This window comes from Rhinatrema bivittatum, chromosome 6 (assembly GCF_901001135.1).
Source record: "Rhinatrema bivittatum chromosome 6, aRhiBiv1.1, whole genome shotgun sequence".
Taxonomy (NCBI): Eukaryota; Metazoa; Chordata; class Amphibia; order Gymnophiona; family Rhinatrematidae; genus Rhinatrema; species Rhinatrema bivittatum.
In genome coordinates, this window is record NC_042620.1 from 246,932,130 (window position 1) to 246,957,557 (window position 25,428).

The 25,428-nt window shown below is 45.5% G+C and overlaps 1 protein-coding gene across 3 annotated transcripts in view; it reads left to right on the forward strand.

Moving 5' to 3' along the window:
- Positions 1-25,428, forward strand: part of LSS (lanosterol synthase) — a 213,462-nt gene that overhangs the window by 38,713 nt on the left and 149,321 nt on the right. For all 3 annotated transcript variants that reach the window (XR_003857491.1, XM_029606733.1, XM_029606732.1), the window contains one exon: positions 6,564-6,685. Coding sequence is in view for 2 of the 3 variants with exons in the window: in XM_029606733.1 (XP_029462593.1) it covers positions 6,564-6,685 (122 nt within the window). In the remaining variant the exon portion in view is untranslated. The remainder of the gene's footprint in view (positions 1-6,563; positions 6,686-25,428) is intronic.

The following is a 25,428-nucleotide window of genomic DNA, read 5'->3' on the forward strand; positions in this document are numbered from 1 at the left end:
AGTTGTCTGGCGGGTCAAATACATGACGGCCTTACTAATGTGCAAGTTTCTGGGCCTAGTTTCTTTATCTTGGGCTAACTCTATGGTAAGGATTTACAATCCACCACCTTATTTTCAGTCTTTTCAGAGAGGTCTTTTGGATGTGCCCTCGGTCTGTTTGGTGCATTTGGGTGAAACCCGTGAATGGGCCTTTTCTGTAGCTGCAACAGTCTTCTGGAATACTCTTTCTAAGAACCTTCGCCTCACATCATGCACTAAAACATTCAAATCCTTGCTGAAGACATCTCTTCCAGCAGGCTTTTTGGATGTAGTGATGACATTCTGTTCATTTGCCCTCACTGGTTTTGCTGATTAATTTTCTGTATTGTTTTATTGTCATGGTGTTGTGAACCAGGTGACTAATAAAAATTTAAATAAATTGTCTAGGTTCTGATCTGATAGGTAGTTCTAAGTAAGAGAAACTTTAAGGAGTTTTCTTAAAGATTTTTCGCTTTATCGTAGAATACCATGTCACATAGGTTTAACACATCAGCGCTCGAGTTGATGCATCATATTGAGCTGAGTTAAATATTTATGAGATCAGAGCCACTCAATAACTGAAGTCCGAGATATATTCTTAAAGTGATTTTTATTTTACATGAAAGTATTTAATTGATCAATTTATGTCATAGTTACAGAAATAATTAAAAAATAAAAGATAGTTTCTTACTATAGAGTTAATGTTGCCAGGATCTCAGGCATAACATACTTTGGATAGTATAGCAGCCTTGAGCTCTTACACTTCATTGTATATATACCTTTTTTCTTATTGACAATTCATGGACTCGTGATCTAAGGATTTAAGTACTGATTTTATTCCTATATAGGTCATCATATTATCTCAGATACATGGCCTCATATTTTTTTTTTACTAAAAATCTCATTTCCAATATTCAGTGTATATGTCAGGTTACATGGCCAGGAGAATTTAGCTATAAAAATTCATTGACCTCAGAAATAATTTGCATCATATATGCTTAGTCAAGCTGAGTGTTCTGTTTTGCTTTAACCATTATTAAACTAATTAAATATATCATTAGAATTAGAAGCATTAATCTATTTTATTAGCAGAAGAGCACTTGATTACATATTTCTAGCTTCAGTGCATAAGTAAAGAAATGTTATAATCTCATAAACATTTAGCTTTTAAACTCCTAATGACTAGATGTGTGAATACTAGGGATGTGAATCGTTTTTTGACGATTTAAAAAAAATTGTCAGAGATTTTTTAAATCGTCAAAAATCATTAGTGGCGATACAATACAAATTCCCCCGATTTATCGTCAAAAATCGTTAAATCGGGCACGGGAATTATTTGGGGGGAGGGCGGGAAAACCAGCACACCAAAACAACCCCTAAACCCACCCCGACCCTTTAAAACCAATCCCTTACCCTCCCGAACCCCCCAAAATGTTAAATTACCTGGTGGTCCAGTGAGGGGGGGTGTCCCAGCGCAATCTCCCACTCTAGGGCCATCGGCGCCATTTTGGCTGCCACTAATATAAATGGCGCCGATGGCCCGATTAAAAAAAAAAAAAAAAAAAAAAAAAAAACAAAAAACCACCCCACCCTTTAAACCGACCCCCCCTCAGTCTCCCCACCCACTCGACCTCCCCCCGCCCCCCCAAAACCTTTTAAAATTACCTGGTGGTCCAGGGGGGGCACGGGGAGCGATCTCCCACTCTCGGGCCATCGGCTGCCACTCATAAAGATGGCGCAGATGGCCCTTTGCCCTTACCATGTGACAGGGTATCCGTGCCATTGGCCGGCCCCTGTCACATGGTAGGAGCACTGGATGGCCGGCGCCATCTTTAAAGATGGTTATCCATCTTTGCTTCGTCGGGGGTCAGGTTTCCTCTTCACCACGCAGCCTTGCTTTGTCGGAGTTCAAAAAAGTCTATTCCACCCCACCCCCAGGCATTCTGATGCCTGCCTCACTGGCCAATCAAAGGCTTCCTCCCTTCTTCCTACTCCCACTGGTAGGGAGGAGGCTTCCGATTGGCCTGCGCGGGGGCAGGCAGAATGAAGGAGGCTTCCCATTGGGCAGTGGGGGTAGGAAGAAAGAAGGCTTCCAATTGGCCCGCGGGGGCTGGCAAAAGGAAAGTAGAACGGGGTAGTGGGACACCGGGAGACGCGACACACTAGTGTATGGTGACACACCGGTTGAGAAGCGCTGTAAACAAAGAATGGTCAGTGTCTTGACATTTGGTTATCCCTTGTATTTAGCCTTCTCCTAGCAGGACTTAGAGAAGAGTCTGGCCTTGAACTCCTTGAAAGTTCAGATTGCCGTTATCCCCTGTTTCAGGGGCAGAATTCAAGATTTTGGTAGCCTCCTATCCAGTTATGTCCCTTTTTTTTCTTCACAGAGTAAGGAGGCTGCAGCCTCATTTTAGGCCAATGGTCCCTCACTGGAATTTCAGTTTCTTTCTGAAAGTGTTAGCATCCCTTTCCTTTCAGGCTTTGAAACATGCTTCAGTTAAATATCTATCTTTGCTACCAGGAAAACTGCCTTCAATCTGTTCAACTTGGTATATTTCTGAGATACAGGCTGTTTCCTGTAGGGATCCCTTCATTGCATCAGATTCAGTATCTCTTTGTTATGTACCTTCCTTCCTACTGAAGGTAATGTCAGTGTTCTGTCTCAGTCTATTTCTTTGCCAGGTTTCTTTAAAGAAGAGTGTTAGGCAGCAACAAATCCTTGAGATTTATGTATGTCTATTATGTATTTGGAAGTTACTAATTCTTTCCATAATGTGGACAGACTATTTGTTTTGTTTGAAGGACTGAATACGAGTGAAGTGATATCTCTAAAGTTACTCTAGCAAGATGGATCAAGGGCACAATATCTTCAGCATATTTGCTTTAAGGCTATCAGGCCTCCGAGATTATTCTTCCCATTTTAATAGGGCTCAATCTTTTTTTCTGGGTGGAATCAATTTCTACAGTGCCAGTGGACATTTGTAAGGTGGCTACTTAGTTGTCCTTGTAATCTTTTGCTAAGAATTACAGATTGGATGAGCTTGCTAAGGAGGATGCATCTTTAGACCTAGCATTCTCAAGGTGGCCCTTATTTCCTTTCTCCCAAGCTAGTTGGGCATTCATACTTCCCACTTATCTAGATTGGATTGCTGTAGCTGGATGAAATGGATGGAGAAATTGTTACCTGTTAATTTTCTTTCCATGAATTCTACTACACCAGTCCAGTACCCTCCTCAGGTCATATTAAGGAGAAAGTCATGTTGTCAGGTGATTTGATATGCACATATGTATTTCTGAGGGGTAGATCTTTCTTCTTAGCCTTTAGTTGTTTACTCCTGCCTTCCCTTCTGTTATGTGTTCCTGTTTTCCATAGGGTGCAAACAGGTAGTGTGATGTAAGAGGATCTTCGCTTCAGAATAAACATTTTGACACTTTTGAAGTTTATCAGTTTCAATGTTTATGATCTGTTTCATGCTTTGTCATAGGAATACTGTTTTTTCCTCTGTGCTGCAACACCCTGTGAGTCAGTGCCTCTAGTGTTCCCCTGTTTACCTGTGCAGGATCAGACTAGATGTTATGAATTAGAACGTGGACCCTTGTTCAGAGGTAGAGTCAGCGCTACCAAAAAGGAAGTCAACCCTCTTCGGTCTCTACTGTCAGATGGCAAGGCCTGATGATGAAGGTGTTTCAAAGAAGACTTCACCCTGGAAGCGCGTGATCCCCCAAGGAGGGGCCTGTATGGACACGGCTGCTGGGACTTAAAGGACTCCCTGAAGAGTGAAGATAGTCTGGATGCAGGCGCCTCCTGCAGGTTGTGGGTTCCAGATGGCTGGCGCCTCCAGCAGGTCGTGAACAGTTCGGTAGGGATGTGCATCCGTTTTCCACGTATTTGTAATCTGCAACTTATTTTGTCCTATCTGTTAAATACGTGGGGAGGCGAAACGCATCGCGACCCCCCACGTATTTAACAGATATCTGTTTTATTCGGCCTCCTAAATAAAATTTAAACCCCCTACCCTCCTGACCCCCCAAGACTTACCAAAACTAGAAGCCATCGATGCACTCGTTAGCCGGTTTCATCACGGCACCGATAGCCTATGTCACAGGGGCTACCGGTGCTATTGGTCAGCCCCTGTCACATGGTCACCAGCGCCATCTTGTGTTCCTACCATGTGACAAGGGCTGACCAATGGCACTGGTAGCCCCTGTGACATAGTATGGGCAAAGGCTATCGGCGCCATTTTGAGTCCTGGCATCGGACGGCAGGTCGCTCCGGGACCCCCGTTGGACCCACAGGGACTTTTGGCCAGCTTGGGGGGGCCTCCTGACCCCCACAAGACTTGCCAAAAGTCCAGCGGGGGTCCGGGAGCGACCTCCTTCATGCCGGCTGTCCGTTGCCAATACTCAAAATGGCGCCGATCGCCTTTGCCCTCACTATGACGGCGATCGGCGCCATTTTGAGTATTGGCATCGGACGGCGATTTTTGAGTCTCAAAATGGCGCCGATCGCCTTTGCCCTCACTGAAGGCGATCGGCGCCATTTTGAGTATTGGCATCAGACGGCCAGCGTGAAGGAGGTCACTCCCGGACCCCCGCTGGACTTTTGGCAAGTCTTGTGGGGGTCAGGAGGCCCCCCAAGCTGGCCAAACGTCCCTGTGGGTCCAACGGGGGTCCCGGAGCGACCTGCCATCCGATGCCAGGACTCAAAATGGCGCCGATAGCCTTTGCCCTTACTATGTCACAGGGGCTACCGGTGCCATTGGTCAGCCCCTGTCACATGGTAGGAGCACAAGATGGCGCCGGTGACCATGTGACAGGGGCTGACCAATGGCATCGGTAGCCCCTGTGACACGCCGTGATGAAACTGGCAAACGAGTGCAGGGATGGCTTCCTGACTCCCCGCTGGACCACCAGGGAGTTTTGGTAAGTCTTGGGGGGGTCAGGAGGGTGGGGGGTTGTAGTTAATTTTAATTTTAGCTGGGACACTAATTTAACTCGCCGTAGTAACATATTTACAGATCGACAACTTATGGAATTCTCCATACTTCCGCATGAAACGGAATTGACCCCTCACGAATACGTATCACGAATGCAACGAAAACGTTTTGGCTGCACGTCCCTACAGTTCGGGAGTATACGTCGAGGGATAGTCCAAAATCGTTCCAAGGGTCGAAGTCCAGAGAGAGGTTGAAAGCCGGTCCAGGAGCAGACGGGAGAAGGGTCCAAAGCCAGTCCAGGTCCAAGCCAGGAGATCACCACCACCGGTCCAAGGGTCAGGAGCCAAAGAGTCGATCCAACGAGGAGAAGATCCAGGAGCACGGAACACCGGAATTGAGTACAGGATCTGAATACCAAGGCAAGATCTGAGTGTTAGACCTTGCCTTAAATACAGGAACCAGGAGGCGGAGTTCCAGGAGGGGCCATGACTATTTCCTGTCATGGCCCTTTAAATATCTTCTTCAGCTGCACGCACGGCTCTTAGTGAAGGCAGAGGGGGAAGAGCCAGCCCGGCCGAGAGGAACCATGCGGCTGGGCTTGGCAGTGTCAGCAGCCCTGAGGAAGGCAGAAGGAAGGTTGCCTGCCACAGCAGGAGCTTCAGTAAGGCCCGACGCTAGGGTGAGTGTCATTGCCGCAACCGTCGGCCCAGCCCGGGTCACAACCTGTCACTGCTGGCAGCCATGACGCCCGGCCTGGACCACCTTAAATTCCTTAAGGAGAGTATGCTTTATAGGTAGGATCCTGCAGGGCAGATGGGGCTCAGAGGGTGTAATCAGTGACTGGGGAATAAGAGCTGGGATCCAGGTGGGGATAACCAGACCAGGCCCAGGTCTCCAGGAGGAAGGCAGCTCCTGTAACATAACACTGTCCAAACACTAAGCTGAGACACATCTGAGCTGTGAGTACTGAGGGAAGCAGTACTGAACTGTAAGACTGAGAATACACTGCTCTGAAGGGAAGAGTGTCTACTGTTGTGCATGTGTGAAGCTGTAATAAAGATATTCTGTTTTAAGCAAGGCTGGAATCGGACTAGTTTGTCTCCAGGCCTGGAGGATCACCGCTCAGTACCACGCACCCCTAAGAAGTGACAACGATATCACAAAGGAAAACTGTGTGCTCTGTATCCATCTGCTCATAGGAGAACATAACCCACTTATCTAGACTGGACTGGTATAGCAGGATTCATTGAAACAAAATTTAAAAATTTCTCTTTTAGCACTAGTGGAAATTGCAGTCTGAGTGCAAAAACAATTATGGTAGTAGTGTGTTAGCATTACTTTTATGAGACTTTGTATTTGTAAAAATAGAGATGCTGCATTGATCACTGTGAAATAATGTTTTTATAGTTGGCAGTGGACATTGGCTCTCTTCCTCCTCTCTTGGCATTAACTGGAGACTGTTTTGCTCTTGGTGCTGGCAGCTGAAATTGATGGCACTCATTCCATTCTTGGTGTTGACTGGCAGGGGTTGATGGCTTTATTATTCCACTCTTCGTATTGCTTGACTGTTTATGCATCACTCTGCTTTTGTTTTTTTCTGGTGTTTAGGCATATTGAGGACAAGTCAACGGTATTTGGCACAGCCCTTAATTACACTACCATGCGGATCCTAGGAGTGAATCCAGATGACCCTGACTTGGTACGAGCACGAAATAACCTTCATAACAAAGGTTAGTGGAGTGAAGAGGGACAAGGCTGCAATATACAGGAGGATAACCCTTCATTATTATACAATCACGTTTTTGTACTGGAGGTATCTTTTCCCCACTAGAGTATCAGTGTTGCACAGATTGTAAGCACTGAAGTAAAGTCTTCCCTCTAAGCAGGTATTTACTCATTGTTAGCATAGGAAGTACCTCCTTCTCCCCCCTCCATGAAATAATAAATATTACTCAGGAATTTAATGATTTAGTTTCCTTTCCACAGTTTCTCTATATTTTGTGGACTGTTAGCACTGGAATAAACAACTTCTCTTCCATGCTTCCAGGGTCTTATTACTTAGGGAATGTATTTATGAATAATGAAAATTAAAACTGACACTTTCATGCTTGCACAGGTCATGGTGAATTCAGATGAAAAATTCCTCCCATATTGGGGCTTGAATTCAGCTAGATAATGTCATGCTGTAGAGTTTCCCCATCCATTTTTAATTTAGTTTCTGCATATGCCTTGCTCTACACAACTGACAGGAAAAGCTGCCCTTTACTTCCACTGGTAGAAGTGGGTGAAATTGCCAAAATACCAGCATCACCTGTTTTTTGTATTAGGAACAGAGGTGGTTCTAAAATGAGGCAGGGTGAGGTGGCCACTTCAAGTGGCAAGATTTTGAGATGGCAAAATTGCCCCCTGAAATCTTCCTGCCACAGCTGCCTCACCCTTTGTTCCTGAACATACCCAGATCAGTCCAGGCAAGTGGGTTTATTCATCCCTACCAGCAGATGGAGCCAGAGGACTGGGACACTGCTACTTATCTGAGAGTGTCACCTGCAAGCCCTCAGTATTTCTCTGCCTCCAGCAGTTGGTAGAGGTGTAAACCTGCAGCCCTGAGTGATCTGGAGATTTGGTGCTTCCCGAGGTGCCAGGTTCCTGTTGAGGGCCATCCCGCGGGTTGAGCCGGGTGAACGGGGAGGGGGGGGGGGGGGGTGAATACCCCTGGCAGTTTTAGCCCAAGACCCCCGGGGTCATTGATAATCAGGGAACAGTCTCCCTCAGTGGTTCCCGAAGTCCTCTCCTGTCCACTTTGGCTGGCTTCAGAGAAGTATTCCACTCTGGGATTTTCTTTGCTCCTTGTTCTTTTTGTAGTTAAGTTTAAAAAAAAAAAAAAAAGTTGAGTAATTTGAGCAGCCTCTCGCAGGCTAGTGCTGAGCAGCCTGACAAGCGGCCTGCATGGCAGTGCCGACAGCGGTTGGATTCGGAGATATCCAGGGTGTGTAGGGGGAGGATGACTGGAGTCAAAGCGCAAGAGAGTCGCCGGGGGGAACTTATCTCTTGGGGTGCCCTGTTCAGTGCGGCAGTCCGCATGCGTGTTTCCCACCACGGCCATTTTTTTCGTGCGCCAGCAGGACCTTCGCTGAGGTGCGCTCTCTCCCTCAGCCTTGCGGCGGCAGCCACTTGGTGGGCCCCTTCCCCAGTGAATTCCCTTGTCTCTCCTCGAAGTCGGGAATAGACCGACCTGATGGCAGTCAAGCCGCATGTAGAGGCCTTTCGGGCCTTCGACGTTTGGTCTGCTTGTCAAACTCCCTCTCCCTCTGCACAGTTTGTGCATTTTGGAGTGGGGGGGGGAAGGGTTCCTCCGCAAAAAATCCTAAGCCTCGGAAGGCTTTTCTGTCATCGGGGGAGCCCTAGGGCTCCGGTCCTTCACTGGAGGGGGGCCTGAGTAAGGGAGCACAGTCTTCTTGGGGATCCGGGGACCTTCCCCAGCTCCTCAGTGGCGCGAGAAGGAGGAGGCTGAGTCGGGCCCCAGTAGTCCGGAGAGGGCCGAGGGGGGCCCGAGGGGGTTTTCTCTATAATTCATCTTCCTTATGCACGAGGCTTTCCTGGCTCAGGAAGTCTGAAAGCGGAGGTTCAGGGACTGACCCTCTGGATCCGCCAAGAGGCCTCTGGAGAACCTGGCAGGTTCCTCAGGATCAGGTGTGCAGCCTTGGGGATTTTGCCCTGCGTGCGTTAACCCTGACCAACAAGATCTTGAGGACTCTGATGACCCTCAGGATGAGGGTGATTCCTTGCCGATGGCAGATCTGGATGCAGACCCTGAAGAGACTCAGCCCCCAGATCCCGATGGGCCTAGAGAAGATCAGGTCATGACTGAGGCACCTGATGAACCTAGGGTGGTCCACTTTTTCAAGAGGGAAGAATTGTGGCTTCTTATTCCCCAAGTTTTGGAGGAATTGGGTGTGAAGCTCTCTCTGGAGGAATTGGATAGCGAGGGTGTCATTCTGGTTTTAGATGATCTGCGGGGGCCACCCAGTGCCTTTCCCAACCCGAAGAAGCTCCAGAAGCTGATTAACCAGGAGTGAGACTCCCCGGAAACTGGCTTGAAGAGAGCGATGGCGAAGCTTTAACCCTTGCTGCAGGAGCATTTGGATTGCCTTAAAATACCGAAGGTGGATGCCACAGAGTCAGCAGTCAAAAAAAAGACCTCAATCCCAGTAGCAAGCACTGCTGTTCTGAAAGATGTTTAGGACCACAAATTTGAGGTTCAACTCAAGTGGATGTTTGAGGTGTCAGCACTATGTCTCCACATGGCGGTCTGCGCCAGCCTGATTCAGTGCACTTGTTTATGTTGGATCCAGAAGCCATAGGAGCAGACGTCCTCGGCAATGATAACCCCTTCCCAAGCAGCTCGTCTTAAGGCGGGAGTCGCGTATGTGGTGGATGCCTTGTATGATCTAGTACACACCACAGCGTGGAGCATGGTTTCATTGGTGGCAGCGAGACAGCTTTTGTGGCTGCGTAATTGCTCGGCAGATATGTTGTCCAAATCGCAGTTATGTAACCTGCCTTTTAAAGGAAAACTTCTGTTTGGGGAGGACCTCAATCAGCTTATGAAATCCCTGGGGAAAACAAAAGAAGACAGGCTACTGGAGGATAAGAAAGCGGCGAAGAAGTCCTTTTCCTCTCGGCCCGGGTTTTCACGTGATGAGGTTTCGTTCCAGAGGGGCCCCGGGACCTCAGTTTTGAGGCAGTTCTTGGATAGATGGCAGTCAGTTCAGGGAAGCCCTCTAGAGGTGGGACTGCTCAGGGAGCTGGTGTAAGCAAATCTTCCCAATGAAGTCAGGCCGGTCCATTCCTCACAGCGATCGGAGGCAGGGTGACTTGCGTTTATGAGAAGTGGCCCAAGATAATCTCCAATCAGTGGTTTCTGGAGGTAGTCAGGGAGGGTTATGCCTTAGTTTTCTCGCCCGCTCAGGCAGATCTTTCTGGAATCTCACTGTCTTTCCCGAAACAAGCATGTGGCGATAGAGGAGTCGCTCCAAAGATTGATAAGCCTAGAAGCTATAATCCCGGTTTCGCTGTCCAAACAACGGCAGGGAAGGTACTCCATTTATTTTGTAGTTCCAAAAAAGGAGGGCACCTTTTGCCCCATATTGGACCTGCAAAAGGTGAATCCGAGTTTAAGGGTTCCGCACTTCCAGATGAAGACGTTGCATACCGTGATTTTGGTGGTCCAAAAAGGAGCGTTTTTGGTATCTCTGGATCTCGCCAAGGCCTACCTGCACATCCCCATTCGGCAGGATCACCAGAGGTTTCTTGGGTTCAAGGTGCTGGATCGGTATTTTCAATTTTAGGCCCCTCCCTTCGGGCTAGCCACTGCTCCTTGAACCTTCACGAAGGTGATGGTGGTGGTAGCGGTAGCCCTGAGAAGGGAGGGAGTGTTGGTGCACCCCTGTCTAGACGACTGGTTCATCTAGGCGAAGATGCAGGAGGAGTGCTTGCATTCAGTGCACAGAGTGAGGTTTCTGCTGGAATCGCTGGGCTGGGTCATGTTAGGAATATGGAGGCCTTGAGCATGGGAAGGCTCAGAGGGCTTCACATCTGTTGGGAAGCACTAGGAGAGCGGTTCCGCTTTCCAGGGGATTGTGTGTTCTTGGACCATGACTCGACCCCAGAGGAACTCTGAAGAGGTGCCGTGGCAGGCAAGGCATGCCCGAGCATGGGTTAGACTGATGGAATCTGGAGCAGAAACAAGACTGGAGCGAAAACAAGGATGACTGAAGATACTGACCCTCCTCCGGACCTTCACGCCTCAGGAAGACCATCAATGCAATGGTGGTCTATTGAACAGTCCTCCGACCGTTCCAAGCCCTTTCGGACCTGCCGCTGGGTAATGGAAAGAAGCGGCAGGCTGGATGGAGGCCAGGGAGGTGAAGACCGGAAAATGGAGATTCAGACGAAGACTCAGGAACTAGGTACTGGGATGCACAGACGAAGACTCGGGAACAAGGTACTCGGAGATAGGTTCAAGGCATTCGGGAGAATCAAGCAAAGTTCAAGGTATTCAGGAGAGTCAAGTTAAAGTACTGGGTTGAGACTGCGACACAGCGTGCCCTACACAGTCTACCCGCGGGACTGGTCGCAGACCACACTGGACTCTAGCCTCTAGGCGAGAAGATGGAAGGTGATACTGGAACATGACAAAGATACTAGAGAGGCCTGCACAGAGGAGTGCCCTACACAGCCATCAGTGGCTGGTCGTGGACCACGCTGCAACGGAGCAGGTTCAAACAGAGTCTTAGGCATGAATGGTGCAAGCACAAGGTATCAGAGGGTGAGCAAAGTTCAAGACACAGCTTGGATTCAAGCAAGGGCTTCCCTCCAGAGGCTTGAGCTGCGGTAGTGAAGAAGGCATTGTACCACGAAGCGCCCTACTTAGCCCACCCGTGGGTCTGGTCACGGACCATGACATGGCATGCCAGGAAAGGTGGTGATGAAGAACCTGGGGTTCAGGACATCAGGATCAGGAGACGGACATTGGGACTGGATCACGGACTTCAAGACGAGACATGGAGCTTCGACAGGAAACGAAGAACACAGGATGTTGAAGAAGAGGTGGAACAGCGAGACTCCTGGAGCGAAGGACAGGAACATCCAGGAGCAACTAACTCCTTGCGAAGGCAATTCTGGAATGAACGCTGGGCCCTTTTGTAGGGCTGAATGGGACAACGCCCAGGGAGGAGCCATCAGGGGCCCACACCTGGCTGGCCCTTGAAGAGGAGAAGAGAGGCACGCGCTTGCGCCCTAGGAGATCTAGGAGAAGAGAGCAAGATCCTCTGGTGGTGTCCTAGCCACATGGAAGGCCCAGAATGGAGTAAGGCAGGTAGTGGAGCTGCCCTGCCGTGTAACTGGAGGAAGGCAGGCTGCAGGAGCGGCTCCATGCCGCGAAGACTGAAGCAGGATGGCTGCAGGCACTGGCAGGGACGGCTTCCCTGCCGGCTGAGGACCCCGGCAGCAGCAAGGATGGCTTCCTTGCCTGTGAGGACCCCAGGAGTTGCTCCAGCCGCATCAGGGAGAGCAAGAGCAGCAGCGGCGATCCCAGCCGCGAAGGAGAGCTCCCGACGGCTTGGCCCTGCTGCGCAGGGCAGGAGACAGCTGGGGAGAAACCCGAACCCAGTGGCACGACTGCTGCGGAGGGAAAGGCGTCAGTGGCCCGACTTGCCGCGAGAAGCAGGTTCACAACAGGTCATCAATCTGGCAAAGAGTCACCTGGTGCCTTCTCAGTCCCTGGGGTTTTTGTGGGCCCGATTTGATTCTCAGCAGGGCAGAGTGTTCCTCACAACCGCCAGGGTGGTCAAGCTTCAGGATCAAAAATCTTGCTTGCTCCACCTCCCTGTACTGAAGGTCTGGGATTACTTGCAGGTCCTGGGCTCAATGGCCTCGACGTTGGAGTTAGTTCCTTGGGCGTTCGCTCTTATGTGCCCACTGCAGAAGGTGGTATTATCCCAATGGAACACATTGTTGGAACAGTACTCTCTTCCCTTACCTCTTCTGAGATAGGCAGGTCCAGCCTAGTGTGGTGGATGTCAGGAGCTATTTGGAGAAAGGAATGCCCCTCGAAGTCCCAGGGTGGGTGGTGGTCACCACGGACGTCAGTCTCAGGGTCTCGGGAGCGATGTGTCTACGCAGGTTGGCTCAGGGCCTTTGGTCGGTGTTGGAGCAGACCTGGTACATCAATCAGTTGGAGACACGGGCGTTGTGCAGGGCTCTCCAGGTATTTCTACCTTTGGTCTACAGTCAGATGGTGAGGGTTTTCGGACAATGCAACAACGGTAGCATACATCAACCACCAAAGAGGAACCAAGAGTCCCTCTGTGGCTCAAAAGGCCCAGCTCTCGTTTGTGAAGGTGGAGCTTCATCTCCAGAGCATCATGGCCTCTCAAGTCATAGGAGTAGACAATAGGGATGTGCAGACCAAAAGTTTAAGTTCATAAGTCGAAAGGGGGGGTCATTTGCGGTCAATATGGACATATGGAGAATTCCATAAGTTGAGTCTATGTCCATATGTGCAAATAAAAATTTAAACCCCTCACCCCCCTTAATCCCCCCCCCCCCCCCCAAGACTTACCAAAACTCCCTGGTGGTCCAGCGGGGTCAGGACGCCATTTCTGAACTCCTTTGCAAGGAGCACGTGAGGTCGGCGTCACGTCGGAGTGACGCGGCGTCACGTGATTCCCCGCGGGTCCGCTACCGGACCCCTCGTTGGGCCCAAAAGGCACTTTTGGCCAGCTTGGGGGGGTCAGGAGGCCCCCCCCCAAGCTGGCCAAAAGTGCCGTTTGGGTCCAACGAGGGGTCCGGGAGCGGAACCGCGATGGACCACGTGACGTCAGCGTCACGTCGGAGTGACGCGGACGTCACGTGATTCCCTGCGCGTCCGCTCCCGGACCCTCATAAGAACATAAGAACATAAGAAATTGCCATGCTGGGTCAGACCAAGGGTCCATCAAGCCCAGCATCCTGTTTCCAACAGAGGCCAAACCAGGCCACAAGAACCTGGCAATTACCCAAACACCTAGAAGATCCCATGCTACTGATGCAATTAATAGCAGTGACTATTCCCTAAGTAAACTTGATTAATAGCAGTTAATGGACTTCTCTTCCAAGAACTTATCCAAACCTTTTTTGAACCCAGCTACACTAACTGCACTAACCACATCCTCTGGCAACAAATTCCAGAGATTTATTGTGCGTTGAGTGAAAAAGAATTTTCTCCGATTAGTCTTAAATGTGCTACTTGCTAACTTCATGGAATGCCCCCTAGTCCTTCTATTATTCGAAAGTGTAAATAACCGAGTCACATCTACTCGTTCAAGACCTCTCATGATCTTAAAGACCTCTATGATATCCCCCCTCAGCCGTCTCTTCTCCAAGCTGAACAGCCCTAACCTCTTCAGCCTTTCCTCATAGGGGAGCTGTTCCATCCCCTTTATCATTTTGGTTGCCCTTCTCTGTACCTTCTCCATTGCAACTATATCTTTTTTGAGATACGGCGACCAGAATTGTACACAGTATTCAAGGTGTGGTCTCACCATGGAGCGATATAGAGGCATTATGACATTTTCCGTTTTATTAACCATTCCCTTCCTAATAATTCCTAACATTTTATTGCTTTTTTGACTGCTGCAGCACACTGAGCTGACGATTTCAATGTATTATCTACTATGACGCCTAGATCTCTTTCTTGGGTGGTAGCTCCTAATATGGAACCTAACATCGTGTAACTACAGCTAGGGTTATTTTTCCCTATATGCAACACCTTGCACTTGTCCACATTAAATTTCATCTGCCATTTGGATGCCCAATCTTCCAGTCTTGCAAGGTCCTCCTGTAATGTATCACAGTCTGCTTGTGATTTAACTACTCTGAATAATTTTGTATCATCTGCAAATTTGATAACGTCATGGAACTTTTGGCCAGCTTGGGGAGTTTTGGTAAGACTTGGGGGGGGGGGATTAAGGAGGGTGAGGGGTTTAAATTTTTATTTAGATCAACAATCGCGATTTCCAACGTATTCAACATAGCTATGTTGAATAAGTTGGAAATCCGATTGTATACGCCTCATCACTTTTTTTAAGTTAAAAAAAAAAAAAAAAAGTTGCGTTTTACATTTAAGTTCAAAACGAATGCACACCCCTAGTAGACAACATACAAGCAACTATCTCAGATATTGCGGGCTGCTGCCGTAGCCCAAGCAAGCAGCAACCAAAGAAAGAGAGAGGAAGCATCGAAGAAATTAAAAAAAAATAAATATATAAAAATCTGCGGGCTGCCGCTGTATCCCTAGCTGGTGGTGGTGAAGAACAAGAAGGGGTAGATTTTATAATTTTGTGCGAGCGCGTACTTTTGTTCGTGCACCAGGCACGAACAAGAGTGCGCGGGATTTCAATAGATACGTGCGTAGCGCACGTATCCATTAAAATCCGGGATCGGCGCGCGCAAGGCTGCCGATTTTGGGCAGACTGCACGCGCCAAGCTGCGCAGCCTACCTACGTTCCCTCCGAGGCCGCTCCAAAATCAGAGCGGCCTCGGAGGGAACTTTCTTTCACCCTCCCCTCCCTTCCCCTACCTAACCCACCCCCCCTACCTTTATTGCCAGATTTACGTCTGCCGGCTGGCGCGCCATCACCCGACCCAGGGGCTGTTCTGGAGGGTGCAGCCACGCCCCCGTGCCGAAACCACGCCCGCAGCACCGCCCCTGAAACGTCGCATCACCCGCGCCACGCCCACGAAACGCCGCATCACGACTGCCACGCCCCCCGACATGTCCCCCGGCACGCCTCTCCATGCAAGCCCCGGGACTTGCGCACGTCCCGGGGCTTGTGCGTGCCGCCGAGCCCATGCAAAATAGGCTCAGCGCGCGCAGGGGGGGTTTGGGGTAGGTTTTCGGGGGGTACGTGTGTATCCTACGCGCGTACCCCTTTGAAAATCTATCCCGAGAAATACAGTTTGTGCGTGTTTGTGTGGCAGCTAGCTTAAGGGGCAGGGTTGCAGCTTGTGAGTGTGTATGAGAGGGTGTGTGTGTATGTGTGTGTGAGAGAGAGATAGGGAGGGTGGGAGTGTCTGAGAGGGTGTATGGGAGTGAGTGTGTGCAGGGGTCTCTATGAAAGAGAGAATGGGTGCGTGTGTGTGTATGGAAAAGGGAGAGAAGTGAATGAGTGTATTTGCGTGTATGTGTGGAAAAGGGAAGGGGGTGGAGCAAGGGGGGGGGGGCACCAACTCATCCCTAGTCTCAAGCAGCAGATTGCCTTGAACCGCCCCGATTAAGAAAGCTAGCAAAAGTCCTGTGATGCTGCTGTGTTGAGCAGATTCACATGGTAAAATCCTGATTCAGCATGGGAGCAAATTTCAACATGCCTGCTAGAAAAGCTTCATATGATTTGTTGTGCTAGTGAGGTACTTGCAGAGATGGGTCATACGTTTGTACTGCAGAAATTTCAAAAACACTCCCAGCAGCCTGACACAAAGCCTTTGAGAAGAATTGGTGCCATCTTGTTTCAGCTGCAGCCTGAGCACGTAGTCCATAGTAAAGAAACAATGGTAAACATTGAATTGTAAAAAAATGAAATCTCATCAATACCGTGAAGTGAGATTTAACTTTACCACCGTTGGTTTTTCAAAAATTGATGAAATAAAATCAGAAATAGGGGTATAGGTCAAAGGTGGAGCTGAGATTTGGTGAAAATTAAGACCCTCTCTTTTTGTCCTATCTCAATCATTTTGATCCAGCATGTATTATCAGATGAGCAGTTGGAACTCTCTTGCCTATAGTAGAAACAAGGCATCTCCTACTTCATTTTAATCATGCACTTAGTTTCAACCTATATACAAACAGCCTGCTATCGGAGTCTGGGTTGAAACAGATACATTGATTGCTCTCCTATAATTTAATTTTTAGCCACTTCAGTTGATCAAGCAATCCCTACTATTCTAATAGGGGATTTTAACCTACATATTGACAAGCTATCACTATCATCCAGCTGTAGCTATTTTTAAACTCAGTGGAAGCCTTAGGATTCACGCAAGTTATAAAAACTCCAACACATAAAGCAGGACACACATTGGATTTGCTATTTTTAAATAATGCACTTCAGAGCGAAGCCCAACCATTGAGTGTACCGGTGCCATGGTCAGACCATTATCTTATTACAGCTTCTATTATTTTCAAAACCCCTCTGACCAAAATAGAAGGTACTAACAAAATAGAAATAGAATATAAAAAACTTTGTACGTCAGAGGAACCTTTAAGTAATTTGCCAGAAGCAATGGCAAAATTAGATTGCTCTAATACTTCATTAGCAATTAGTTCATGGATAGAATCCACACCAGAGGTAGCCAACAAAATCTGTCCCACTATAAAGAAATGGATAGCTCCTGCCAATAAACATATAAAGCTCCATGGTTTTCGCCTCATTTAAAAACCTTGAAGCAAGGATTGCGAAAATTAGAATCTGGTGAAAAAAGCAAAACATTAATATATTATCAAACTATAGAACTGTTCTTTATGAGTATAGAAAGGAGATTAATACTGCCAAACGAAATTTTTATTCTGAAAAAATACACAAATTTCAATTCAATCCAAAGATATTATTTTCATATGTCTCTGATCTTACCAAACCGAAAGGTAATATGTATTCTTTAGAAAATCCTAAAGATAAAGCTAATGAATTTGCATCCTTTTTCATAAATAAAGTCCAGAAGACAGTAAAAGAATTAAAAAAAAAAATCATTCTAATTAAAATATATCGCTCCCTTGTAACCCATCAGCTGTCTGGTCTTCCTTTGAAACGGTATCCTCTTTAGAAATATGTAACTTGATAAAGAAGATTAATCCAGCCAACCACCCACTGGATGTCATTCCAACAAAGGCTCTGAAAACAGTCCCAGATGTCATAGCTAAACTGCTGGCTGATATTATCAATATATCGCTAGAAGAGGGAACTTTTCCAGATCTGTTGAAATGCGCTATAGTAAAGCCCATATTGAAGAAAAAGCAACTTGACCCTGAAGTCATGGCAAATTATCGTCCCATTTCAATACTTCCTTTTGTGGCCAAATTATTTGGAGAAAGTGGTAAATCGACAGTTGATGGAGTACCTTGAGGAAAACCAATTGCTTTTCCCTTCACAGTTCGGATTTCGGAAATCCTACAATACAGAGACTTTGTTAATTTTTCTGACTGATACAAGCCAAAGAGGATTTGATCAGAACAAATCATATTTATTAATTTTACTGGATATATCAGCGGCGTTTGATACCATTAATCATGATGCCCTGATAGTTAGACTACAAGAAATTGGATTGAAGGATAAAATACTAGCCTGGATTAGATCATTTTTAACCAAGAGATCTTTCAAAGTAAAATTGGGTATAATTGAATCGGAAACTGTGGAGACTCAGACCGGGGTTTTTCAGGGTTCCTCACTGTCTCCCACTCTTTTTAATATATGGCTCCATTATGTAGATTTTTAGCTGGACTGGTTCACTATCTATTTGCGGATGATGTACAAATATTACTACCCATAAACGATTCACTTCAATCTACTTTGAAGTTATGGGAAGTATATTTCACATCAATAAAACAACTTTTGACTCATATGTCACTGTCATTAAATAGCTCAAAAACAGAAATGTTATACATGAGCAATAAAGTAACTGAGAAAATAGAAATAGAAATTAAGTCACTGCAACCATCCTATAAGATTAAGTACGAAGTAAGAGACCTAGGCCCCATCCTCGACGCTGAATTAAATATGAAAGCTTCAATAAAAGCCATAAATAGAGATGGCTTTTACAAATTGCAAATCCTAAAAAAATTAAGACCCCTATTACACACAGGAGACTTCCGTACAGTGCTACAGGCAATTAACTCACCCAAATTGGATTATTGCAATGCTCTCCTGTTGGGGGTTCCAAATTCAACTTTACGACCCTTACAGTTATTGCAGAATGCAGCAGCACGGCTATTGACCAATAAGAGAAAATATGATCATATTTCACCCGTCTTAAGAGAGCGGCATTGGTTACCAATACATGCAAGGATTCAATATAAATGCCTAATGTTAACACATAAAACAGTATATGGTAGTAATACTGAATGGTTAAACGCATCCCTACGCATACATACTCCGGCACATAATCTAAGATCCTCGGGGAAAGCATTACTTACAATCCCCTCACCTAAATTAGCTCATTTGAGCTCAGTCAGAGAGAGGACTCTCTCCCTGGCTGGCCCAAAAATCTGGAAAGCATTACCGCTTGATATCAGAACAGAATCTTGCATTCAGAAGTTTAAAAAACTTATAAAGACCTGGTTATTTGAACAGGCATTCAATGAAGTACCCGGAGTCAGTAGTTAAGCTTGGTCTTATACCATTAAGTTGTTTGACTTCATTTGAGTACTAGTGATATTAAGAAGAGGGTATAAGCCAACTACTATGGGGATTACGAAGGATAGGGTCAATTGTTTTTTGGGTTTTTTTTAGAGCCGGGGAAACAGGTTGAAATAAGGATACACAATGATAGAACTAGCTGAAGTAATAATGTACAGAAATGAATAATGGGGATGAGGTATTAATTTGGATTAGTTTTTATCTGTTAATTGGTTTTATTTTTTTGTTAGCCATGATTTTAATATTATTTTACCTTATTTTATTTTTATTGTTAACAAATTTAGATGTATTTTAGATACTGATAAATATTTATTGTTCTGTTAACCGACCTGATATCTTGTGAGGAAGGTCGGTATACAAAAATGATCAATAAATAAATAAGATTATTTTTAAAGCTATAACTACATAGCATTTAAGTCTTTTTCTAATGCAATTTATTCCTACTTTGGATATTATTTATTAAGATATTAACACAACTGTGCCTTGAGATCAACAAATAATGTACTATTAATAGTTAAATTAGTTAAGGAAACAAGATTGACTAGATCAAAGTGGAAGATGTTCTCCTATGACATACCAGTAATAAGGAATGCATTACCTAAACAATTAAAGCTGTTCCCAGATTACAGATCTTCTCACCCTGCCTTAATTACTTATTTACATTAGGAGAGTGATTCTATGCTCTGACTTTATTCAGTGTGATTTTATGCAACTAGTTTCACTGAAGTATTGTGGGCAAGAAATTCTATTTATATATATGGCTGTGAAGGAGTATAAAGAAGAAAACCCCGGAACACCTTAAAGGACTGAATCCAGAGAACTAGCCCAGTCCAGATTAAACCTAATACCACAGGGAATCCTGATCCTCGGTGGAGGTTCCTTAGGAAGGCTAAGGAGGGGACAGGAGGCCCAAGGTAGAAAAGGAAGCCTAAAGAAAGAGAACACTGCTGGGAACTGTAAGTTGTAACACTATGTAGCTTTTATTTTTTGTTTGTTGCTTGTCACTAATAAAAAAAAGTTTCCATCTTGTCCTGCTATATCAATACAGGTTTTCCCCTATCACCAAATATATTTTTTTTTAATTTAGATTTTTATATTCAGCTTTTCAGCACTTCAAAGCTGATTACTTTCAGGCACTAACCTTTAAAAAGGAGAGCAGCTTTTAAATTAGAACAAAGGGGAAAGCCGACAGTCTCTCAGCAGCGCATGGTTCGGCGGGAGGTATCTTCAAAGGATACTAATGATGCATTAGAATTAGGGCATCCCGACAGTGAGGTTCCAATAATAAGAAACGTAGTCCAAGTGCTTGTAACTAAAAACTCACCTGAGCTAAAAAATTCTAACTTATCCCTATCAATTAAAAAGCAGAATGAAAATACAAACAAAAAACAAACTGTGACATGTTTGTATGCTAATGCCAGAAGTCTAAGAAGTAAGATGGGAGAACTAGAGTGTATAGCAGTGAATGATGACATAGACTTAATTGGCATCTCAGAGACATGGTGGAAGGAAGACAATCAATGGGACAGTGCTATACCAGGGTACAAATTATATCGCAATGACAGAGAGGAGCACCCAGGAGGCAACGTAGCGCTTTATGTCCGGGATGGCATAGTCTCCAACAGGATAAACATCCTGCATGAGACTAAATGCACAATTGAATCTTTATGGCTAGAAATCCTTTGTGTGTTGGAGAAGACTATAGTGATAGGAGTTTACTACCGTCCACCTGGTCAAGATGGTGAGACGGACAGTGAAATGCTAAGAGAAATTAGGGAAGCTAACCAAATTGGTAGTGTGGTAATAATGGGAGATTTCAATTACCCCAATATTGACTGGGTAAATGTATCATTGGTACATGCTACAGAGATAATGTTCCTGGATGGAATAAATGACAGTTTTATGGAGCAATTGGTTCAGGAACCGACAAGAGAGGGAGCAATTTTAGATCTAATTCTCAGTGGACCACAGGATTTGGTGAGAGAGGTAATGGTGCTGGGGCTGCTTGGCAATAGTGATCATAATATGATCACATTTGAATTAATGACTGGAAGGGGGACAATAAGCGAATCCACGGCTCTCGTACTAAACTTTCAAAAGGGAAACTTTTTGATAAAATGAGAAACAGAAAAATACGGAAAGGAGCAGCTAAAAAAAAAAAAAAAAATCATCCTAGAAGCACAGTCTAGCTGTATCCACACATTAAGAAAGGTGGAAAGAAGGCATAATGATTACCGGCATGGTTAAAAGGGGAGGTGAAAGAAGCTATTTTAGCCAAAAGAACTTCATTCAAAAATTGGAAGAAGGATCCAAAAGAAGAAATTAGGATAATGAATAAGCGTTGGCAAGTTAAATGTAAGACATTGATAAGACAGGCTAAGAGAGAATTTGAAAAGAAGTTGGCCGTAGAGGCAAAAACTAACAGTAAAAACATTTTTAAATATATCCAAAGCAGAAAGCATGTGAGGTAGTCACTTGGACCGTTAGATGATCGAGGGGTTAAAGGGGCACTTAGAGAAGATAAGGCCATCAAGGAAAGATTACATGATTTCTTTGCTTCGGTGTTTATTGAAGAGGATGTTGGGGAGGTGGAGAAGGTTTTCATGGGTAATGATTCAGATGGACTGAACCAAATCACGGTGAACCTAGAAGATGTGGTAGGCCTGATTGACAAACCGAAGAGTAGTAAATCACCTGGACCGGATGGTATACACCCCAGGGTTCTGAAGGAACTAAAAAATGAAATTTCAGACCTATTAGTAAAAATTTGTAACCTATCATTAAAATCATCCATTGTACCTGAAGACTGGAGAGTAGCCAAAATAACCCCAATATTTAAAAAGGGCTCCAGGGGACATCTGGAAACTAGAGACTGGTTAGCCTGACTTCAGTGCCAGAAAAAATAGTGGAAAGTGTTATAAATATCAAAATCACAGAACATATAGAAAGACATGGTTTAATGGAACAAAGTCAGCATGGCTTTACCCAAGGCAAGTCTTGCCTCACAAATCTGCTTTACTTTTTTGAAGGAGTTAATAAACATGTAGATAAAGGTGAACTGGTAGATGTAGTGTATTTGGATTTTCAGAAGGCGTTTGACAAAGTTCCTCATGGGAGGCTTCTAGGAAAAGTAAAAAGTCATGGGATAGGTGGTGATGTCCTTTCAAGGATTATAAACTGGCTAAAAGACAGGAAACAGAGAGTAGGATTAAATGGACAATTTTCTCAATGGAAGGGAGTGTGGGCAGTGGAGTGCCTCAGGGATCTATATTGGGACTCATACTTTTCAATATATTTATAAATGATCTGGAAAGAAATACGACGAGTGAGGTAATCAAATTTGCAGATGATACAAAATTGTTCAGAGTAGTTAAATCTCAAGCAGATTGTGTTAAATTGCAGGAAGACCTTGTGAGACTGGAAAATTGGGCATCAAAATGGCAGATGAAATTTAATGTGCATAAGTGCAAGGTGATGCATATAGGGAAAAATAACCCATGCTGTAGTTACACAATGTTAGGTTCCATGTTAGGAGATAGCACCCAAGAAAGAGATCTAGGCATCATTGAAATCGTCATTGAAGAGATCTAGGTGTCACTGAACTGACATTGAAATCATCGGTTCAGTGTGCTCGGCAGTCAAAAAAGCAACCAATGTTGGGAATTATTAGAAAGGGAATGATGAATAAAACGGAAAATGTCATAATGCCTCTGTATCACTCTGTGGTGAGACCGCACCTTGAATACTGTTTACAATTCTGGTTGCTGCATCTCAAAAATGATATAGTTGCAATGGAGAAGGTACAGAGAAGAGCAACCAAAAGGATAAAGGGAATGGAACAGCTCCCCTATGAGGAAAGACTAAAGAGGTTAGGATTTTTCAGCTTGGAGAAGAGACGTCTGAGAGGGGATATGATAGAGGTGTTTAAAATCATGAGAGGTCTAGAACGGGTAGATGTGAATCAGTTATTTACTCTTTCGGATAGTAGAAAGACTAGGGGGCACTCCATGAAGTTAGCATGTGGCACATTTAAAACTAATCAGATAAATTTCCTTTTCACTCAACACACAATTTCTCTCTCTCTCTCTCTCTCTTCCCCAGATTATAGCCCACTGCTCTAACCACTAGGCTACGCCTCCATTCCCTAGGCTACTTCTCTGCCTCCACTCAAATGGATGCAGAGAATACTGTTTTCTTCACGTGACATCATCTCCACTACTTAGTAGTGTTGCAGTGCAGCAGGAATCCAGTATTTTTTACCTCTAGCAGATGGTAGGACCTGGTGGTACAACAGATCGGTAGATCTATGAATCAGACCATGGGCCAGGCCATTGGTCACAATCAGTAATGAGTCTGATGGCATGCTTCCAGACCCAATAGGGATTTGGTAGAGTTCAAGCAGGAGAGCAGGCATTAAAAAAAAAAAAAGGTTCCCTTTTTGCTGAGAGGAAGGTTTGCTGCTCTCCTCCTCCTGTCCCCCCAACCCTTCCTCCCTGTCCTGCCTCTGGGATTGACCTCTGTCCTCGAATGATGTGCCTGTTCATCCAGGCCTTGTGTCCCTAGGTGGAATTGACCTCTGTCCTCGAATGATGTGCCTGTTCATCCAGGCCTTGTGTCCCTAGGTGGGATTGACCGCTGTGCCTGTTCGTTCAGGCCTTGTGTTCTTAAAAGTGTTTTAACTCAGTTGCTGCGCCTGTTCATCCAGGCCTTGTGTCCCTAGGTGGGATTGACCTCTGTCCTCGAATGATGTGCCTGTTCATCCAGGCCCTGTGTCCCTAGGTGGGATTGACCTCTGTCCTCGAATGATGTGCCTGTTCATCCAGGCCTTGTGTTCCTAAAAGTGTTTTAACTCAATTGCTGCGCCTGTTAATCCAGGCCTTGTGTCCCTAGGTGGGATTGACCTCTGTCCTCGAATGATGTGCCTGTTCATCCAGGCCTGTGTCCCTAGGTGGGATTGACCTCTGTCATCGACTGCTGCGCCTGTTCATCCAGGCCTTGTGTTCCTAAAAGTCTTTGACCTCGACTGCTGTGCCTGTTCATCCAGGCCTTGTGTTCCTAGAAGTGTTTGACCTCTACGGTACAAAGTCAACATAGGTTGATATTGCAGATTTTGACTTGAGTAGCAGTATTCTTATTTCTGAGCGATCTTCCATTTCCTTTGTCATCAGCTGAAGTGCGTAAGTACAGTCGAAATTCACTAGACGCCAACGATATTCACTGGACGCCAATGTAAACAACGGGTACACCCAACTCTAGGGGTGGACCCGTTCCAGGGAGTCCTTCCCTGCACAAAGGAAAGGGAACTCTCTCCTGGGCCAGCCTGTCTTTCCCCCTATCAAAACCACAGGGACCAGACCAGACTACCTCCACTCTGCCAGCCTGTCTTGCCCCTATCAGCTTTCTGCCACTCTGCTTTGCTGCATTACACCAGATGACTCACTTAACTCCTTGTGGTGTTCTTGCCACTCTCATGGTTCCTCAGTGTGTTGGTGCTAGTCTATCTGCTTGCTATGTTCCCCCTTCATTGTGCTGTTGGATGTCAATGCCACTTGTCTTGCCGCTTTGCCTGTGGTGCTGCCTTTGATGGTTCATGCATCTGCTATCGGTGCTCTGTTTTGAAGCTGTGGTGTGTTTTTGACATTCTCACTGCTGCTTTGTGCCTCTGTTAAAGCACTCTTGCAACTTCTGGTACCCCTTTGCACCTTTCCAGTGCCTTAGGCTATTCATGCCACTTAGGTGCCACTTTGCCACAGTCTAAGTACCTTGGAGCTCTTTTGTTGTTGTGATGATTGCTCCCCAGAAGTTTCTTGACAATTGATAAGAAAACCACAATTCTGCAGCCAAAAATAGGCTGGAAATCCTTGCCCCATTGACTTTAATGGGAACCGGGCAACATATGGACAGATCCTCAACTTATGGAATTCTCCATAAGTTCATATTGAACGAAATCGACACCCCATGAAAACGTATCAACGATTCAACGAAAACTTTTTGTCTGCACATCCCTATAACATAATATAATAATGACAGCAGAAAAAGTCCAAATGGTCCATCTAGTTTGTCTAGCAATTTGCTTATTGTAGTAACTGCTCCTCTGTGCAGATTACTGCCATACATTCTTTTAAGAGTAGGAACTGCTGGTCCATGCAAGTTACCCCCATGCAGAAACGTTATACCATCCCTTTCTTTAAGTCTTTAGGGATCTGTAGTATTTGTCCCATGCTCTCTTTAATTCATTAACTATTCTTGTCTTCACCACCTCTTGTGGGAGGGCTTTCCAGGCATTCAGGTTATAATGAAGAGATACTGTTTTAAGAAGGCTGGAATCAATCTAATTTGTCTCCAGGCTTGTGGAAATCACTGTTCATTCCCACAGTAAAATTAACCATTTAGTTCTATTCTTTGCTTATCTTTTAACTAATGTACAGTAAAACATTGCCTTTTATCAATAACTTTTTAGCTTGAGAAGTTTCTCATAAGGAACTTTATTAAACATCTTCTGAAAAAGCAAATAGCAAGTTTGCTTACTA